General features: G+C 37.7%; 1 protein-coding gene across 2 annotated transcripts in view; it reads right to left on the bottom strand.

The window, feature by feature from the left end:
* Nucleotides 1-428: 428 nt before the first annotated feature.
* The window catches only part of LOC130595488 (gamma-aminobutyric acid receptor subunit pi-like), a 38,755-nt gene continuing 19,105 nt past the window's right edge, over nucleotides 429-20,078 (bottom strand). For both annotated transcript variants that reach the window (XM_057402262.1, XM_057402263.1), the window contains exons 6-9: nucleotides 16,738-16,875; nucleotides 7,554-7,706; nucleotides 6,483-6,676; nucleotides 429-965 (exon numbers count right to left, since the gene is read on the bottom strand). In XM_057402262.1, the coding sequence (XP_057258245.1) occupies nucleotides 654-965; nucleotides 6,483-6,676; nucleotides 7,554-7,706; nucleotides 16,738-16,875 (797 nt within the window). In that variant the 3' untranslated portion in view covers nucleotides 429-653. The remainder of the gene's footprint in view (nucleotides 966-6,482; nucleotides 6,677-7,553; nucleotides 7,707-16,737; nucleotides 16,876-20,078) is intronic.

Genomic DNA, 20,078 nt, shown 5'->3' with positions numbered 1-20,078 from the left:
GGAAAAGCATCTCTTTGGATCTAAATGTTTTGGATCTGGTCCATTTCTATATTCTGTCCTGCACTTACTCAAAAATGTCATCAATACCTATCGGAGTTCTGTCTAAAGATGTAGGAGAGATTCTTGATACATATTTGTGACCTTAAAAAGATATATATATTGTTTGGCTTCTGTTGATAGCCCCTGCCTTCAAAACTGTTTTTTACTGAAGCCAAACCACTTTGATCTGCAATTATACATTTTCTCAAATGATCTGGAAAATTTATGCATTATTGACAAAGCTAGAAGGAGAAGCATAGCAGGAAAACAACACTTCATTATTTTTATTTTCAAATGTATTCAATGAAGTTGAATACATATATAGCATAATGTAATTCCCACTTTACAAAGTTGACAATTCAATTTTTTTTTAAAGGACTTACTGCCCTTTGATAAATAGTTTAAGATGGGACATGCATGCTAATAGGAAAGTCAGTTTTGGGTGACAGTCATTTAACAGTGGAAAAGTGAGTTAACAAGAAACTTTATCGAAATGCTTGAAAAGACGGCATGTCCTTTCATATCCCTTTATCCAAATGCAACTTCTTTCTTCTGCAACCTCCCCTCCCATATCCACTTCCTAAACTTTAAACCGATTTTACACATTAAAATATTTAAAAATACAAATAATATACCCAATATAACACATTAATTATGATGAATGATAACGGGAAAGAAAATCTGGCGTAGTTGTCTATGTGGTAAGGATTCTTAACATGGAAGCAATCAAAGATGCAAAAAAGTCTTTTCATTACTGACATCAGTGAAGTGTACCCACTGTGTTTACTTCTCTCCCTTTTTCCGTCAGTGTTGGTTTTGCTGCTTCTGTTTGAATCGATCTTGTTTATATTGTCAGGGGTACTGCAACTGTTAGTGACTGCTGCCAAGACTGCATTCCTCTCTTCTTCAGCCTCTTCATCCTCATCCTTATAGGAAACAAAATAGCAGGTACTTAAGTGTGTGTTTCATTGCCTATTTATTTTAGATCTACAGCAAATAATAGGGGGTTTCTGATGACAACTCCTGTAGCTTGCTCCCTGATTTCAAGGGTGATCACCTATGCACACCACAGAGCTCCTTTCAGCTTTCAAAGCCTCCATTTACAGGAAAAATGTTGACCTAAACAACATCTTACTGCAAAAGCTTTCCTAGGACTGTAAAGCAAAGCTAGATTTGTTCACCTATGGCCCACTAAGCTTTACTTAACTCTGCAGCAAATTCATGAAATGCACAACATTAAGCTGTCTTCTGCTCAGGGGAAATACCGGCAAAGGCCAATGTCTAGAACATGGGTAAAGCAAAGCCCAATCTGAAAATAGAGAAGGTGGGGTAGCTGCCAGACCACCTAGTCAAGCTGGCTGCACCCCAAATCAAGCACTCCAGAATACAAGATACTTTCCTTCTGTGCAGTTAGCTACTCTGTTCCTAGGGTTTTGTGATGAAAATCCAATCACTTAAAAAAAAAAAAAAAGGCACAAAAAAAGAAGATCATAAAGATGTAATTCAGTACTAAATAGCTCATGTATTTTCTTTCAAGCCCTGAAACTCATGCTTTAAGTTCAAAGTTACATAAAGGTTAAGCATGTTTTTAAGTGCTTCAATGCATCAAGACAGATCTTTAGAGACTTCTGTATAAGCCTTCTGGTGGGTTTTGTTGATTAGAAATGGCCCAGAGCCATGAAGTTCATGTATGAAATCTTCACTCTTTGAAGTCAGCGGTTTTACTGTTACTGACTCAGAGGACACAGGATTAGACATCAGCTGCAGCTTCAGCTCTAAACATAAACTTTCAAGAAATTTCTGGAGTATTTAGTTTTGTTTGGGATACTGTAGAGACACCAGCAGATCCAAAGCTACAAAGGTTGGCTCCAAGTATGTATCTAAACTAAATCTAAATTTGTACAGTTGGAGGAGGGGGCATTTTAATTCAAGGAGGTGTCACATAATTTTAATTTTCTCCAAATCAGTGAGTGGTGCATAAGTAGAAAAAGGCTAAAAAATTATTTGTGAAACGTGGAATGCAGAATCTCTTTCTTCTGACCAATCTGCTTTTTCCATTTACATCATGAGACTAGACAAAAACTTTAGAAAAGTTGAGATGTACAGCCCTATGTATAGCCACACAAAAAGCTCATTTAGAAATATCCCAGCTATTAAAGTCAAAGAAAGCTCATTAAGCCACCTGAGTAATCTCCATGCCAGTGCAGAATTGCTCTTCTGCCCAGGGTACTCGTAGATGGCACAGTTCTTGAGCCTTTCATCATTTAAAATTAGCAACATCTTTGAAAATTGGACAATGCCCTCAGACTGCTGTGAATCAGTGAAACCGAACAGATGGAGCTAGAAAAATAGATTATTACTGCTTTTCACTTTCAATTTGCCAAAAAAAAAAAACAGTATATTTTATTTGAGAGAGAAAAATGTAGCTCAACACAACGTATCATCCTAAAATTACTCTTGACTACAAAACCTTGTTCATCCTCTACCTAGCCTCCCACAGCTATGTGAGCATTTTGAAACCAAAGGCCAGGATAACAATCTGCCTATAAACCATTAAGAGGATCAATCCATAAAATTCCATTCTGAACCTTAAACAGTCTCCAGGGTAGTACTAAATCTCAAACTTGGAGTTTTACTTGGGGCCTACCTCTGTTACAAATACCTAGCTCTTCTGCTTCAAAAACTTCACGCAGCTGAGGGAAGCGCTGAGGATGTCAGAGAAGCCTTTGTCAGCAATGCCTAGCACTTGAAACAAGGCACCAGAGTGACAGCCTAATGAATGCACTCAGCGCTTCAAAAGTTAATAAAATAAAGAAACCTGTCAGAAGAGTCCTGACTGCTTTTTCCCCTGTTCTCATTTTTTTAAGAAAAGGAAAAAAGAGCAAAACAAAATCTATATTTCAGAAACGACAGGATTTGGGGTATTATTCAGCGTAAGAGTCTATTTGTCTCTCAGGTAGGCCTGGCTAAAAGATGTGCAGAATTAGTTTTACTGCAGAGCATGAAAGGACATTGCGTACGTGCCATTTTTCTTTTCACACAACCTCCTGATTCACAGGAGGCTGACCTTTATTAGGTTGTTCTTAACTCCCTTCAACTTCCCAAGAGGCAGTTAGTACTTAAGCAGAAAATACCGTACATGGTGTATATGTACTTGATTCTGTTTACAGTGTTACAAAGCAGGGCTCTCGCCAAACAGAGATAAATTTACAGCAAAAGTGCTGTATCACGTTGTGTGAGAAGGAGAAAAGTAGTCTTGAGGAGAACTACAACTGTTAGATTATAAAAACCCGCAGTTTTATAAACCTGGGCTATCAAGGGACTTTTCTAACTCACTATGGAGAACTGAATGTGATAAAAGACTAGGCTGGCTTTCATTATTAAAAATAATAATAATAATTTGTGTTGCAGGTGTTCAACTATGGCTCTAATTTTAAGTGTCATACTAAGTTTTCCCTGGCTTCCAGCTGACAGTGAAAAACTGGCAACTGGCACTAAGGAGGGCTCTGTCAGAATACCAAATTGGTAACATCCATGAAATGTACTGTACCTCACCTGAAAAGCACTGTATGTGGCACCTGCAACTATGGCTGCTGTTCATAGTAACTGAAGTGTTTGCTGACATCCAACAGCCAACAGAATTGAGGAAAGTTGTCACTTCCATGGAACAGTAAAGGTGCTCAAGCTTAAAAATATTTCAACCTAGAGTGTTGCCCACCTGGAGCTTACTCAGTGTTCATACAGGCTGCACACTGCTTGCACAGAAATGCCACATTGGCTGAACACTGCCCTTTATAACCTGGTTTTCAGTTTTCAAACCTTTCTCCTTTCTGGCCAAAAGGCAGAGGTTTAGGTGAAAGACAGATGAAGACCAAGAAGGAATCCTCTGGTTTTTAAGAGGGCACAATTCACACCTTGGCAATACTAGGGAATAACTCAGGATTCTGGAGACGCAGCTTTTCTGTTTAATAAGTCTGAGATGCATTTGATGTGAATGGAATATTCTGCCTGACTTTCCTTTCAGCAGGTGGTTCCTCTGCTTTTGCCATTAGCTTTGAAGCTGTCTCTCTGGGTTCTGGTTAACATGATATGAGACACTGCAAGAGTGTGGATATGATGAGCACTTTCACCAGTTTATATTCAAAACCAGAGATCCCAAGGGCTTCAAAGGGACCTGATATGCCAGAGCCCAATTGCTTTAATGAGCAAACCAGAAAGCAAACCAGTACAATTCCTGTATAAGCCAGAGGTTACATTTATTTACATAATTCTGAGTGCAAATTCTGTATCAGCTCACGTATGAGAATAACAAACTGGGAAGTGAGATTTCCAATTAACCTGTGTCTACAAAAGAATACAATAATGAGGAAAACATATGGTGATAATACGCAGAAATTGTTAAGCACCTGCTAGACAATGACATGAGATTTTATATGGTACTTCTGTCCTTGTGATAGTCTGCTTTTCTACAGTGAGAAATAAGAAATGCAAGTCAGGTGTGCTCTCCATGGCACCCTCCTCAGTAAGCAATGCTTGTCCTTGGGTACAGCAGGAAAATGGCATGACAGGCATTTTCCTTATTCTGCAGTGTCTTGAGTTGATCTCAGACAAACCAACTGCTCCTTCCCTTATACACTTGTGTTTGTGTGGTCAGGGACTAGCTTGCTCACTCGTGATGCACAGCAGAAGGCTGCAAACATGCCTGAAGTAACAGACCATTCCTTCCAGTCATTAAGTCCTTCACAAAAGCATAGCCTTAAGCCTTTCTTCCTTCCTCATTTTAGAGCTGTACCTCAACTTATTTCTATGCACATCTTTCAAATCCACAAGTTCCCATGTCTTCCCCATCTGCAAGCACTACCACCTGTGACCCAGATGAAAGGGAATCTGACACAGGTAGGTGAAGCAAGGACAGTTTTAAGTGCCCTTCACAGATCTGAAGATGCTTAATCATCCAAGCACTTTCTTACCCAAACCTCCAATAAGTTGCCTTTCTTGGTTCTTTTTTTCTGCTGTATGAGCAAAATGACAACCATTTACTTCACAAGATGGATATGCTCAGAGGGAATTATCACTGATGCTACCTTGCCAAGAAAAATTACTTTCAGGCTTTCCACTCAAACCCTCATTCAAAACGAGTGTTTGCCCATTTGCAGATATTGCCCCATCAGATGATGTCTTTTAAAATCCACGGGGGGGGGGGGGGGTAGCTTTGTGTTCTTTTTTCAGTACTTCTCCACACACCTAGATTTAATGACAGACCATCCAAACAGCCAAACCCCCATATTAACTGTTGAACTACCTAGCTATTAAAAAAAACAAACCAGACAAAAAAAAAAACAAACAAAACAAATGATTGTCATTGTTTTTAGGCTTCTCCACTTGGTTTGAACTTAATATCCTGTTTCTTGAACCTACTGAAGAGCTTTGCTTAGGCATTTGTGATGTTCTGTTATAGACTGGCCTAAATAGTTAACAGTCTTTCTTCTTCTGGCCATTTATCCACACAGGCTCAACCACACTTCTTTCTGCCTTTTTTTCCTGTTATTCTCACTTTCTATGTTTTAATTTATCTACTCATCCAGAAATTTCATAAGCTGCTTAATTTTTTTTCCTATCATGCATACTAGATTCTGTCCCATCATTAAAAACCGCAAGACAATCAGCTTCCAATTTGTGATTTCTTTTTCACTGCTTACGTGAAAACTAAACACTGAAGATGGAAGATGTGACAAAACTTCTTCATGAACCTTTCCTGATTATTTCAGCAAGATGACAGCTACCAGGCCCAAAAATGCCTATGTTGATTTGATCCCTTTTTATTTTAAGTCTATTTCACAGTCTCTCACGGTTGTGAGAAGCTCATTAGAGCAGCAAAAAGTGCTGCTATAATAATGATGCAGAACAGAAAGTGACTCCCAGTCTGAGCTTCAGCTGCAGATGTTGAAAGAGGAGGTGTAAGCTGAAGGCTATATACACTTAATAACTGAGGCTGCCTGCTAGTAAACTGACCCATGTACCACGCATGCACAGAAGGTTTCATAAACAGAATGTGATATTGTTTTTTTCCTTTTTTGCTGCATTACAATAAGACTAAATCACTAATCTCATTCTAATATTTAAACTGTAAATGCATGCCATTGCGGGGAAGACAACAACTGCTTGTGATTTTTGCGAAACATCTAGCACATCATTTGATAAATGGCCATAAAGTCCATACCCAAAGAAAAAATCATTATGGAAAGGTGCATCAGTTTGATCTCTTCTAAAAAGGTCCAGTTATACAGCTATTTTTTCTTAAGGATATTCTGATTTCACTGCCCTTATTCCAAAATAGAAAATTGCTTAAATATATTTACCATTAGTGCTAAGATAAATCATTCTGTTTAGCAGGTATCACTGAAGTCTGTTTTGCAGGATAACAATAAAAAAAATTAAAATACCTTTGGAACTTCCTTTGAACTGAGTCGATGCAAAGTGCAGAAATGAGCCACTGCATACTCTAACAGTGCTCCAAAGATGAAACTGAAGCAGATACCAAGGTAGACATCAATTGCCTTAATAAAGCAATTAGCGTTTGGGAGTGAAGTCCTGGCTCCCATCATCAGTGTTGTCATAGTCAGTACTGTGGTAACACCTGTGGAATGCAAAAAATACGGCTCCTGATAAAACACAGATACCAATGAGGGCCTCTACTGCAAGGGCCCTCTGCAAGCCAGTTTTGGCTCTCTGAACATCTAGTATGCCACAGCAATTAATGTGTCATGCTTTGGAAAGTAGACTTTCAAATGAACTTGTGATTCTCAAGTTAAATGCTTAAAAACACTTATGAGAAGTGTTTGTAAAGCTGAGAAGACTGGAAATTAAAATGAGAGATATTTTGGTGTCATAGAATGTATATTTATGATTAACACATTACTACTGGAATACTGCGCAAATGCTCCCTTGAAAATATTCAGTTATGATTTTGCTCAATGCAGTTGCCCACCTGATGTGAAATCTTTCTTTCTTCTTTCTCCTCTATTCTGTAGGAAGTTTTTTCCCCACCCCATCTGCAATCTGATCAAAACTGATTTGCACTATTTCCCTTTCAGAATATCCTTTATTTGAAATTAATTATAATTAATCTCTTTTAATTCTCTTATTATGAATCTGTTAATTAGTATGTATCATTAAACCTCACAAAAGTCTCACAATTCTGTCTCTGCATACCATGTGGTTGAATATGTTGAAATTATTTCCAAAATGGCTGAGGTTTTTTTTCCTTTGCTTTCAGCAGCCTCCCCTGCCTCTAAATCTCCTGTAGTTCCTGAAGACATTTTCTTAGGAAAAGAATAGCAAGGCTTTAAGGGGAGTCTTCAGGATGTACTGCAGATGACAAACTAGAAAACTAATTCCATAAAACTCAAGCATTTGCAACATTTGAAGTGGATGCCATGTATATGCAATAAAGAAAGCATCTTAATGATCCAACTCTTGGTTTGGTTTGCTGTGTTTTATCATCAGTTTCTCACCTATGCAGATTCTGGCTGGAACTGATGACTGGCTTATCCAAAATGATACCCAGGAGAGCACAACCAACAGGATTGATGGCACATATGTCTCTAGTATGAAATACAAGATGTTTCTCTTCAGTTCAAAGTGAAACACTAGTTTTGGGTAACGTCCTGTGGAAAGAGCAGGAAAAAAAATATTGTGAAAGTGCAATTCATTAAAAGTTCTTTAAATTACCAACCTGTACTACTTTTGTGCACTACAATGCTGGAAAAGCCTAACAAACAAGCTTGAAAAAAACACAGCTCTGAAAAATTCTATCATGAAGACTATAAATTGAACTGACAGATAAAATCAAAATATATAGCACCCAGTCACGATATCCAGAGTTTCATTAAAGACACCTTGAACTGGAAATTCAGTGAGAATTAGTGAAGGCAAAATAAATTCACCAATGTGTGGAAAGGATGTTTCATTATATAACACAAGGCAAGGAAATTTGAAATCACTTATGTATTTAGATGTGGCTATTCATAAAGAATGAGCTACTATATAAACTAGCATAAAAGCAACTGTCATTTCATGAAGTTAGCATGGGTCCTTACTTTTAACTGCTTCACATCTCTAGTTTATTTTGCTTTTCTTTTCATTTACTATTGCTCAAGAAGTGGCTTAAAGGTACCTTCTCTGATACTGCTGACCTACCTCTTACATTTTACTTAAAGCCAAACAATATCTTTGCATCTTCACTATCTGTTTTTTATTTTACATGAGTGCATGAGTGCATTGAAGTATTTGTGTTGGTCTGAGCAGTATCACTGTTCTGGCTTCTGAGTGAGTGATTTCCAGAAGATGAATATTTGGGCTCACAGAGTCAAATATGGAATTGGGTTTAATAAGGGGACAGCACACTGGTAAGCAAAGCCTTTGTTATCCAGCTCAGTAACTGAGCAAAATTTGGCTATGTTTGGGCAGCAGAAGCACAGGATCTGAAACTGTTACCAGTAAAACAGATCACAGTAAGGAAAAAGCTTGCTTTGTGCTAACTTAAATGCAATTAAAAACTACTTAATCTGAAGTTCCCAGTTCAAAATTAAGTGTTAAAGTGTTTGGTTTTAATGACATCAGTTTTAACAACATTCACACCAGATTATCAGTGAGATCTTGAAAACACTGTCGTCAGACAGCTTTGCCTTCGTCTGTATTAATCCAACAGATTATGGTCTGCAGGACCCATGCTCATTTCCAATGCTGCATGCTGTGAGACAGAACAGAACTATGGAATGGTGAATGCACTTTAGAAACAACAATATATGATCTGACAGCCTATTTGTGCATCCCTTAGGTGCACTGTGAGACATCAAGTCAAATAAAAGTACTTTTAAAAGCTTGAAGTGCAAGTAACAGATGCCAAGAAACATCTTATTGCTCCCAGGCTAGCAAATGGATGGTTAAATTTCCATGTTTAAAAGTATTGTATAAATTGCATTGAGGGAACAACAAGGTTTCACAGGATTCTTAAAACCAGAAAGAATTGACTATGTAGTCTGACTCTAATCACGGGCATTTATATTTCCCCAATTATGCCTTGCTTTGAACTCAATCACTTTGGTTGGAACAGAATTCACCTTTCACACAGACATCTATACTTAATCTGAGGATATCCAGATATGCAGCATCCACCATTTCTCTAAGTAAATCATTCTGTGTGTTAAAAATTAATGCCTAATTTCTCAGCTGACTTCAGTTTTCTGCTGCATTGACTCTGCCTCTTCACTACTGGACTAAATAGTCCTTTGGTAGTCAGTTCTTTCTCCTTCTGAATGTACAAATACACTGTATTTAGGATTCCTCTTTAAGTTCAACATAGTGAGTTCCCCAAGTTTCTGACTGATAGAAAGAAAGATAATAAGATGGACAGTAGACTTTATCTCCATGAGGCAGGAGGGACAAAGATGATTTACACCTTTATCATAATTTTTATGTGAAAAGAGAAACATTACATTACTGTACCTCTATCAACTGTGACTCTATCAATACTGTGATTTTTACCAATACAGTTGTTTCAGTAAAAGGCATTTTGCCCACCAAAATTGATTTTAAATGTAAGCAGACCAAAGTAAGGCACTCAAAATTTAGGACATGAAAAACTTACAGTTCACTGTGCAACATTATTTCTGCTTCTGTCTGCATTCATCCTTGCACTAAATCAAGCACTATCACTGTGAAAAAAAAAAACCTGTCTGTACCATGAAAGACTGTAGCATAAAGCATAATTAGAGAAAGAGAATTAGGGTTGTACAGACAATGGTAAATCTGTGGCTTCCTAGTATGCAAGAGCAATCATTTAAAACCTTATTAAAAACTGTTAAGGATTTTATGAATTTTGCTTGCAGTCTTCTAGAATGCTATTTAACTAGAACTCAAAGCAGATACCTTAAAATAGAAACAGACAATTTTCTCTGCAGTGTTTGTACTGTCATTACTGCAGCACAGTAGACGCCAGCACACAGAAGGACAATGGCGCAGTCACTGCAAGTGAGGGAAGGCTGTCAACCCAGAGGTCAGGTGAGATTACAGAGGGTGCAAACCATCAACAATCCTCCACAAAAGTTGTCTTCTGTTTCTGTGCTGACCATAGGGCAAGATGTGGTTCCATGTACCCAGCAAAGGGGAGTGAAGAGACTGGACTATGCTTCCTGCAGAGTACCACAGGTACCTGGGGGTTTCTGTGGTTCAGCCTTCGAGCTTATCTTTAAGGAAAACTCTGAAATAGCTGATACACAATAGCCGTGCAGAAATACCGTCTCCTCATTAGCATACAGTCACCTTTGTATAAAAGCCAAGTGTGTTCATAGGAAGATAGTTCAAAATATCAAACATTTTGCCACTTTGCTGCAATTTCCAAGTGTAGACAAGCTCTTTGAAAGTTCCTGTGTTTTTTCGTGTTATTTTTCCTGATGCCAGAAATTTCTGAAGTAATGTGTGAATAACAAAGAGAAATAGAGATGTAACAGCTTATAGCTGAGTGGTTTTTTGGGGGAACAAAGAAAAGTCATTTCTCTAACCTTAAGGCTTTCTGCAGAATCCAAAGACACATCATGGATATGATGATAATAATAGCATCAGCATTTCTCTAGATTTCAGAAGACCTTTTAAAAAGGAAATTTTGAAGCAACCTATATATAGAATTCATATGAACTTCTGTAATAAACTGAAGGAAGTAGCAATCAAGAAAGAGTATGCAATACATACACCTTGCTAAAGAAATGAGCAGTGGGACAAAATGAACATAAGGAAGTATTACAGTCCTTTTTTCACTTACACTCCACAGGTACCAAAAGTTACCATCTTTAAAAAGAAACAAAATTGATACTCCTGTTACATGAGTTGCATATGAGATCGTAATCTCATTGCCTTTGACATGCACATTTGAGACTATGCTGCCATCAGCGAGATCAAAAGTGAAATAGGTTCATGTAATCTTAGTCCTGGCTTTACTATAGTTAAGTACAGCTCAAGTTGACTCCTCAAAACTGTCAAGTTTACCCCTTGCTTGAGTCTTATTAACAACAAAGTATTGCATAGAATCATAGAATCACAGATTGGAGGGGACCTCAAAGATCATCTGGTCCCACCTTTCTAGGCAAGCAAGAAGATGCTTTTTCCTGTAAGTTTCTGGCCTTCGATGGATGTCACCTCAGTGTGCGACAGCTCTGATTTCAATTTGATAATGTGATGGAAATAATCACTGTGCAAATAGCTATCTATGAAGCAAAGGCATAATGTTAGCACTTACCCGCTTACGAAGTATCAAATTACTGTTTCTCAGATGAATCTGAACTTAAATGACTGACAGTATATATACACTACACCTACTAGAAGGTAAGCTATTCTACTTATGACCTACTTAGGTCACCCCACAGCAAAAGAAGATTAAGCTGAGTTACTTGGGCTTTACAGAATTTACTAGATGGCAGAAGTACAAACTGGACAGTAGCTCTAGCTTGTACATAAGGAACAAATCTAGATAGCAGTCACAGTCTGCATACCTACCCCAACTCACAGTACTAAAGTAGACATGAAAGAAAGTGAATTTCAGTTGGTTCCAATTGGCTACTTTTGTTTCAGTATCATAAAAATTATAACAGCATAGACTTTACCAGTAGCTGAGCAGGTGCTGTCCAGGTCTAAAATAGATCTTTCTGAAAGCAAGAAAAGCTAATGTATTCCTCTTTATAACTTGCCTTTGAAGTTTGGATTTTGGCTTCTAAAAACAGCATCCTCATTTACAGCACTGCCTATCTGAAACTTCGTATAGATCTTGCCATAATACTGGTAACTTTATTAACACTATTACTGCACTGCCCGAGAAATTGATATAGACCTAAACAAACAGGCTTCCTTATCACCCTAGGTCATCCATTTTTTTATTATCCCATTTTTCTATGACATCTCTTCCTGGCTGATGGCAGGACACTGCATCTCTGCTCTTTCCTGCTGCCCTCTGATCAGCAAATGGTCACAACAGAGGCACCTGAATGAAGGACTGATGCTGTATAAACGCTGTCAGCAGTTCCTAACTTCCACTCTAGTGTTACAGGATGGGAGCATCTTCCCCACAGTTACTTCCTGTGGACTTTTTGATGAACTCTACTCTAGTAAAAGACTGCTCCACATCACTCTTTATGTAAGAAGCACTTTGGTATCCTGCACATGGATGTGCAGTCAGGCACAAAGGCACATTCTTCTCTATCATGAAATATGCATGCTAACCCCTTGGGTGCCAGATAAAATGTGTGATGTACATCTCACACAAGTGCGTCAGTGTAACTCTACCAAAGCATCATCATCTTCTCTTCTTAGACCTTTTAAGGGCACAGTACAGGAAAGCTTTAAATAGAATTCTACTGCTTTAACTATGTGCTGAAAATCTTGCTTTCAGTATGCAATCTTTTACTGCTTGTTCATTTACAAAGGAATGAGTAGTGTCCTGCTTTTACCCAACAAATAAGTTGTGCAACTGAAGTGCAATTCTCTGACTGATGCAGTAAGCTAAGGCTGTCAATATACCTTGATTGAAAAGGATGATTATTATCTAATAAACCTCCTGAGCCTTGGGAAACTGCAGATAGGCCTCTAGGACAAAACAAGGTAATGCCTGTATTTCAAGAGAAAGAGACTGTGACTGATGAATACACACTCTGTGTAGGAGTCTGTTATATTTATACACTCTTATACACCCTTTATAGTTTATATATATTTTGTATACCTTTTGATTTTCAGTTCACTAATTATAAACTAGAGCAACTCACTACTGGCTTAGTACTGCCCCCACCTGAGAAGCAAATAACGTGGAGTGGCCAGGGGCCAAAACAGTGTCAGCACTGCACAGCTAAGCAAGGTCTGATGGCCTCTAGCTCAAGGAGGCTAAAGCAGGATTCGTGATAGATATCAAAACCCTGGCAGTGACTGCAGATAAGGAACAGCAGCCAGTTCCCTTTGCCTTTTCAAGAGGACAAATGTCTTGTCTTTTGTGCATCAAGCAGCAGAGACTGACTTTATGCTTCTGTCTCTTCTTTCCCTCTTTCTGCCAAAATAATACCATCTGACTATGTCATTTTGCTGCCTTCACGGTTCTCTAAGTGGGGATGTGCACCAAGAGCCCTGACTACTTGACGTAACTCTCCCTGCCTTCTGGCTGAAGACTCAGTGTTAGACTAGACACGAGCAAGCTGAGCCTCTTCATTCCTGCTGCTGCTGAATACTTCCAGTAGTGAAAGCAAGACTTCAGGAAATTTGCAGACCAGAAGAAAAGCCATCAACAGCCAATTAGTCTCAAGTATTAAATTACATTTTTCCTTCTTTCCCCAATTAAAAAGGTTAACTGAGATTAATTAGCTATCACTTGCTTTGAAAACAGGAACATTTATTGAGTGGGAATACATGGGGTCTGCCCAGTGCCCGGTACTGCTCACTGACAAACACGATGACATACCAGGAGTCTTTTAAGAGAAGAGTGTTACCACATTAGAGAACAGGATTCGAATACAAAATTCTCCCAACAACTACCAAAAACAACCTGAGTAAAACAAGACGCAATTCAACAAAAGCAAGTCCGAAGTCCTACACTCAGCTAGGGATTACCAGCTCCCCAAACAGAGTACAGGGAATATGTAGCTACAGGGCAATAAAGGAGGTGGAGTATTAGAAGGAATCACAATATGAACAAGGTCAAAAAAAAAAAAATTCCTGCAAGAAAGCAAATAACCCAGAATGGATAAAGAGGAACAGAGTTCATCAAATGCATGAAGTGAACTCTTCACACCTTGGAGGACATCTGATGGGAACAGGATACCCAGTTTTGGGTGCTGCATGTCAGCAAAGATAAGAATAATACCATGAGAGACCAACAGCAAAGACAGGAGACCTAGAAAGCTGGCTATATATATTAAAAAGAGGGAAATTGTTGATGAAAAGAAAGATATATTTGTCTTGAAACAGTGAAAGACCTGCTGAAAAATAACAAGAAATTTGGCTTCCATATCCACATAATGGGTTTGAAATGCAGCAAGGGAGATCAAGATTAGACATGAGGAAAATATGCATGTAATAATCACCAGGAAAAAAAAAAATCATCTGGGGAGGTTGTGAAGGAGACAGTTTAGAGGTTTGACTAACATACTCCTTGAAACATCTGTCAGGAAGTAGGCTGTAGATATATATGACCTTGCCTTGCAACATGAGAAGAGATTAAATGAATTCTTAGAGTATGTTTCAGCGTTATTGCTATGATTATTTACACAAAAAGCTAAATTTTAACCATCTTTTGTTGCTTTTATATTTTTCCAATAGGAAAGCTTTTTTATACCACTATTTATTACTCTGGGAATGCAGGTGGTGGTGGCTACACAGCTAAAATAAAAACCCAGCACCCATGGGTCTGGGGTCCAAGAGCAGTCAGAATAAGGACTGTAGATGGAGACATGTAGAAAATGGTTCTAACAATTAATTTGCCCATGTCCAAAATGAAATTGGTCTGCAGCAAAACAAAATCAACACCAAACCATAGTCAGCAACCTAGCTAACATTATTCAAAGTGACTTACTATTATGTGGTTACAACAATGTGATTACTATTCTGTTGATACATGCTTTTCTACAAACAAGATTAATCCACAACGCCCTTTTCTTAAATTTAGTGAAGTTACTTATGCAGGAATTTTGCTGACTACATTTTAAATTTGGCTGTCAGTGGCTGTACGTGAACTTAGGTTTTGCACTGTTGTACAATATTGCACTTGCACAGCATCTGTACTGTTTGTTCAAGTTCACAGAGTATCAAATCCTGATTGCTTTTTTTGCTGTGTTAGGAAATCCTACACACAGTTCTCTTCTATCTTTATCTGTAGCTTTTTGAATTGCAATTGTTATAAATAACTGTTATTTATAATGTAACTTATTTATAAAGTAAGGAAATGCAAAACATCATTTTTCATTTCAAAACTGCATCGTTCCATAACCTGGTTGTTTTTTTCTTTTAATATGGGCCTCAGTAGGCACTGCTTTCATTAAAAAAAAAGAAAATAAAAATTGTAGGAAATAGAACCTAATACATAATGACTCAATAGAAAATTAAAAGGATTATGAGATTTCATTTTAAAAGTACTGCACAGCATTTGAGAACACGGCATTCTTGAACAGGAGATTTGAAACAAGCAGGTGTGGGAAATTTTAATCTAATTAAGTTACATTAAGTTAAAATCTATAATTACAAGAAAAAGTGGCTTTTGACTTTATACATATGATTCCTGCCAACATAAATGGAGGAAGACAGCATCATTTACTGAACAGACAAACACAGTTCATCCTATAATGTCCCTTCAGTTATAACTGGAAATTGCTTTTAGTCTATTTGGTAAAAAAATAATAGAAGGTTTTTTGGCTTTAGAGTCTGGACTCTGTGACAGGAGATAGTGAGAATTAAGCAGGTTTTCTCTTCCTATTTTCCTGTAAAGTGAACAGGTCCTAATACCCTTCTGGGCACAACAGCTGTAAATGATGATTCTCCTTTGATTGAACCTGATGCTGCTTACCCAGAAGCTGTAAAGAGGAGGAAGGCAAGAAGATGTCACTTATTTAAGGAGCAAGATACTTTGCCATCCTGGAGCCTGCTAATATGTATTTCATTTCTGTTTTTATATCTATTTAGAGAACTTTGACTTTTAGCCTGAATTAATACCTGAAATTAGATCACAAAGTTTCTCTGTTTGCATTATTAAAGCAGAATTACCCAGTAATGGAAGAGAGAAACTATATTCCTGTGATTCAGAATTAGTAACATATCCTGATGAAACTACAGGTTTTAAGGATATGTGTGTGTCTTCATTTAAAGAACACCAGTTGGCTTGTTGACTTCAGCAGAAGAGAAACTGAGTAGGCAGTGAATAGCAGCAATGAAAGACCCAAGAGTAACACAAAGAGCATGAAGCAGGTTCGGCAGGTCTTGAACTCTCTGAAAGCCCTTTTGAAAACTCTGGGAAATAAACAGAAGCAGACTTTTTCCTGAGGGTAAGTCTGGTGTTAGAGGAAACTTCCTACAGTGGTTTTCTAAGATCAGCAAAAGAACAGGTCTGAGGAAATGCTTCTGACCCTTCCCTGGGCTGGACAGAGGCTGCTGCAGATAAAGAGCAACTCCTACATGGATAGCAAGCACTACCCATGAAAACCAACCTCTTCCAGTTGCTCAAGCACCCAGCACATTCACAGAAATTTCCATGAGTGAATAGAGGCATTTAACTTCCCTAATAAAGCCAGAATGGCTGTTTCCAGGAGGCTGGAAACTGTTCTGAACTGGGTACCCAGAGTTCCCCATCTCTCTTCAATTTAAATGACCAATTTACAGACTCTTCTTCCTTCACAAGAACTCTGGCTTTACACAGAAACAGTAGTAAATGTTTTGTTTATCCTTCTTTAGGTAATGTGTACCCTCCAAGAAATGCTCAAAAACTCTCAATCTTTAGATTAGCTTGGTCTCTGCTGGTAGCAACTGAAAAAGTATTTACAGTTTCAAGATTACAACCTAGTAGAAAATTAAAACTGTCAAATCCTAAGAGAAAGCCATGTGCTCAGTTCCGTAATGCTGCTCCATTTCCAGAGCCATTTTCCAAACTGTACCTAGAAAGTGTTATAAGGGTGTTCTTACCTGTCTCATATACTGCTTCAGACACAGATGTGAAGTGGTCTTCTACTGTGTATTGTGCCAGTTGGAGTGTGTCCAAACCTCGAACTGAATCATTTCCTCTAGTCCAGTAAAACATGACATCATTGATGTTATAACCCCCTGTAAGTGACACGCAAGCCAAAAAAACGTGTTTATTTTACACAATAATTTGTGTTGAGCACACTTATGGTTCAGCTGTTTCTTATTTGTCTGCCTGAAAGTACAATTAGACATAAACAATGACGGGGTTTGGCAGAGTGTAATGACTGTTTGCCACAAAACTCCCACTAAAATGTGAAGTCTTGTAATTTAAAAGCTGACATTTTGGAGGTGGTCTTTTTTGTATCTTTTATTCTAGTATAAATGACAAACTAATAAAAGAGATTAGTACCACATGGTATTCTCAAGACAAAAGCTCTTAAGCTTTAAAGAAATAAAGCTTTCATAAATTACAGCACTGCCAGCATTTGAACCAAACATTAAGTGTACTCTTTGCTGCTTCCCAGGATGCTGTTTCTTGATGCAGTGCATTTGGTCCCCATTCCCAAAGAAATGAAGGCGTGAGGAGAGCAGCAGCACTGCTGCGTGCAGGCACTGTGCTCTGAACTGGGCTTGGGTCATCACTTGGAACTACATTTTAGCTTAGGAGCTTGGATGCTTCCCAAGGACACCGGTTTAGATGCTTGCGTTTCTGCAGGCTCAACAGCGTGGCACACTTCAGGGGCCCCAGGAGATATCCTCTTAACCTTCAAGTAGTAATTAGAAGCTGAGACGGGACATGAATCATCTATCAGAAGGCAACTGTATTTTGCACACGCTTGTCAATATGCAGCACAATCATAGCTAAAATACCTCCGTGGCTTTTTCCCATTATATTAAAAGGCAGGCAATTTTCAGACTAGTGTATATGATTAATTCAAGATTATGTTAATGCAATTTACATGTTAACAGGGAGCATCTGAACAGCTTTTCCTTTAGCTTACTTTGATCAATCATTCCTGTATTTGACAGACTTATATTGTGCAAGTGCTAAGCTTAGGAGATAGAAACATGAGCAGATGATTATTTTTAGACTTCAGCCAATTGTAAGCAAATTACAGTGAGAAAAGAATGTAATACATTGCACAAGGGTATATGCTGCAAAAGGAACAAAACGCTAGAATCACAGAAAAGAAGATGCATTAAAATAAAAATGACAGTTTAATATTTTCAAGTTAATGGCTTTGCTTCTTGCAATGACAAAAAAGGACCTGATTTCCTACAGCCATTTAATGCAGGAAAAACAGGAGTTCAGAAATTTCATCTCAAGGAAACACTGTGCTCGTTGCCTATTAAAGTGACAATATCAACTGGAAGTGCTCTCTCCCTGATGACTCTTTAAATGCATATATTGTTTTCACTATCACTGGCAGTTTTCTGAAAAGGTATCATGACCAGGAACCTCTGTTCACCTTATCATATATATATATATATATATATATATATATATATATAGCAATTAAAGTTAAAATACTGTTGTGTCAAAAGACTAAGCCAAAAGTATGCGTATCCAAGCTGAGTTTTCAATTCCCTAAAACCACATGCTGGGAAATCTCTCAGATTTGGGAGACAAAAAATAAAAGTAACATTTCCTACAAACAAATGATTGCATTGTCCTCAATCAAAACAAAAAGGTTCATAGAAACAGTTTTTATGCATGATTTCAGGCATGGATTCGTTTTACTTTCCCTTAGTATAAATGAACTGCAGATATTTAAATAAAGCCTAAAGAACTAGAGAGCACCACAGTAAATATTTATTTTACCAGATATTCAGTCTTCCAAATTGTGTGAGATGGGAAAGGCGATAACAAGGATATCCCCAAATGGAGGTTGCTTTGATTTAATAGAGCCAATTTTGTTCCAGATTATTTTGATTAGTTGAACAATAGTAGGTTTTTCCTATGAAAATTAATTGAAAATACTAATTCCAAAGCTCTATTTGTGAAAGATTTTCTTGGGAGAGTCTTCCCAATAGTCAGTAAAGTTAAACAGCACAGTGCAAAGTTACTCTTTATTCAGGGGATTAATATTTTACTAATTATAAAATGTTTTAAAAGTTAATAGAGACAAAATCCTTAAGCTGTGTTATTTGGCTTTTACAAATAATCTCCATTCTCTTTATATGACACTGAGTTTTTATTCTAACTAATTCCTCAAGCCCAAAATGTCTCATTCCTGTACTTCACTGATACAAGTACGAACAGCTAATGTCAACAGGGTTAACTACAGGAATAGTAAATTTTGGATTAAACATTCATAGTGCCTAATACAAATGAGTTCTTTTACCTTTCTGTTGCTAATTTTAATTTCCCCTGATTGTCAAGCACAAGTTAAGTGCCTTCACATGGCTCTTCACTGAATAAATGCTAAAGGAGAAGTTCAAAAAGGAAATTAAATTGCAGAGATGGGCCCAAAATATGAATATGTATTTGGACTGGAGGCTGTGTGGAGAAAAACTGAGGAAAAAGGCCTTTAGCCCAGCATGAATGAATGGTGGTGCTCCCTACCACATGGCAGAGAGCATGAACCCCTTGTCAGCACCGAGACAGGAGCCCTCCAAGTCCCCATATGTCACATCTGTAATACCAACAGAGTGGCAATTCTGTCTCCTAACATACGTCAGTATTACCTTCTAAAGTGTTGCAATAATGGGAAAAAAAACAACAAACATTTTGGCTGAGATGCATTTTGCTGCATAGAAAGTGTAAGTCAACAAATGCTATTAACTAGTTATCGTAGAATAGCACAGGCCACTAGGGTTGCTTTATTGTGTAAAGTCATTACTTTCCATGCTTGTCTTTACATTGGTAATCACTTAACAAAATGCCTAACCTTTGTTTCAGCTCAAATATTTGCTATATATTTTACTATTTATTTATAAACATCAGTATTTCTGTGGATGTGTAGGTACGTTGCATTCACAATTCTTAATTCCAGGTAATGGTATTTGTAAGCGGTATTTTAGGATTATCTACAGACGATTCATCTATAAATTGATTTATCTCAAAGAAAGTACTACAGTACACTGAAGAAAAAGGGCCACAGCTAAAGGCACACTCTTTCCTTTTGTGTTTATTGCTTCTAGCTGTTTTCCTCAAAACTAAACACCAATGTCATGAGAGCATTTGTGAGGACATTACCATGTTTTCCCCTTGGACAAGAGACACTTGCGTGCTGTTGAAAAAGCAGATGGAATCATTCGGGAAAACATTTATTTTCAATAATATAGGGAATTATTTTTTTAATCCTGTCAAATAAATTTTAAGTTCCTGTGGGACATAT

The sequence above is a fragment of the Pezoporus wallicus genome, unplaced genomic scaffold, assembly GCF_028554395.1.
Source record: "Pezoporus wallicus isolate ANWC-B61680 ecotype Strahan unplaced genomic scaffold, APGP_CSIRO_Pwel_v1 contig_6787, whole genome shotgun sequence".
Classification (NCBI taxonomy): Eukaryota; Metazoa; Chordata; class Aves; order Psittaciformes; family Psittacidae; genus Pezoporus; species Pezoporus wallicus.
This window is presented reverse-complemented; position numbering and strand designations above follow the sequence as displayed.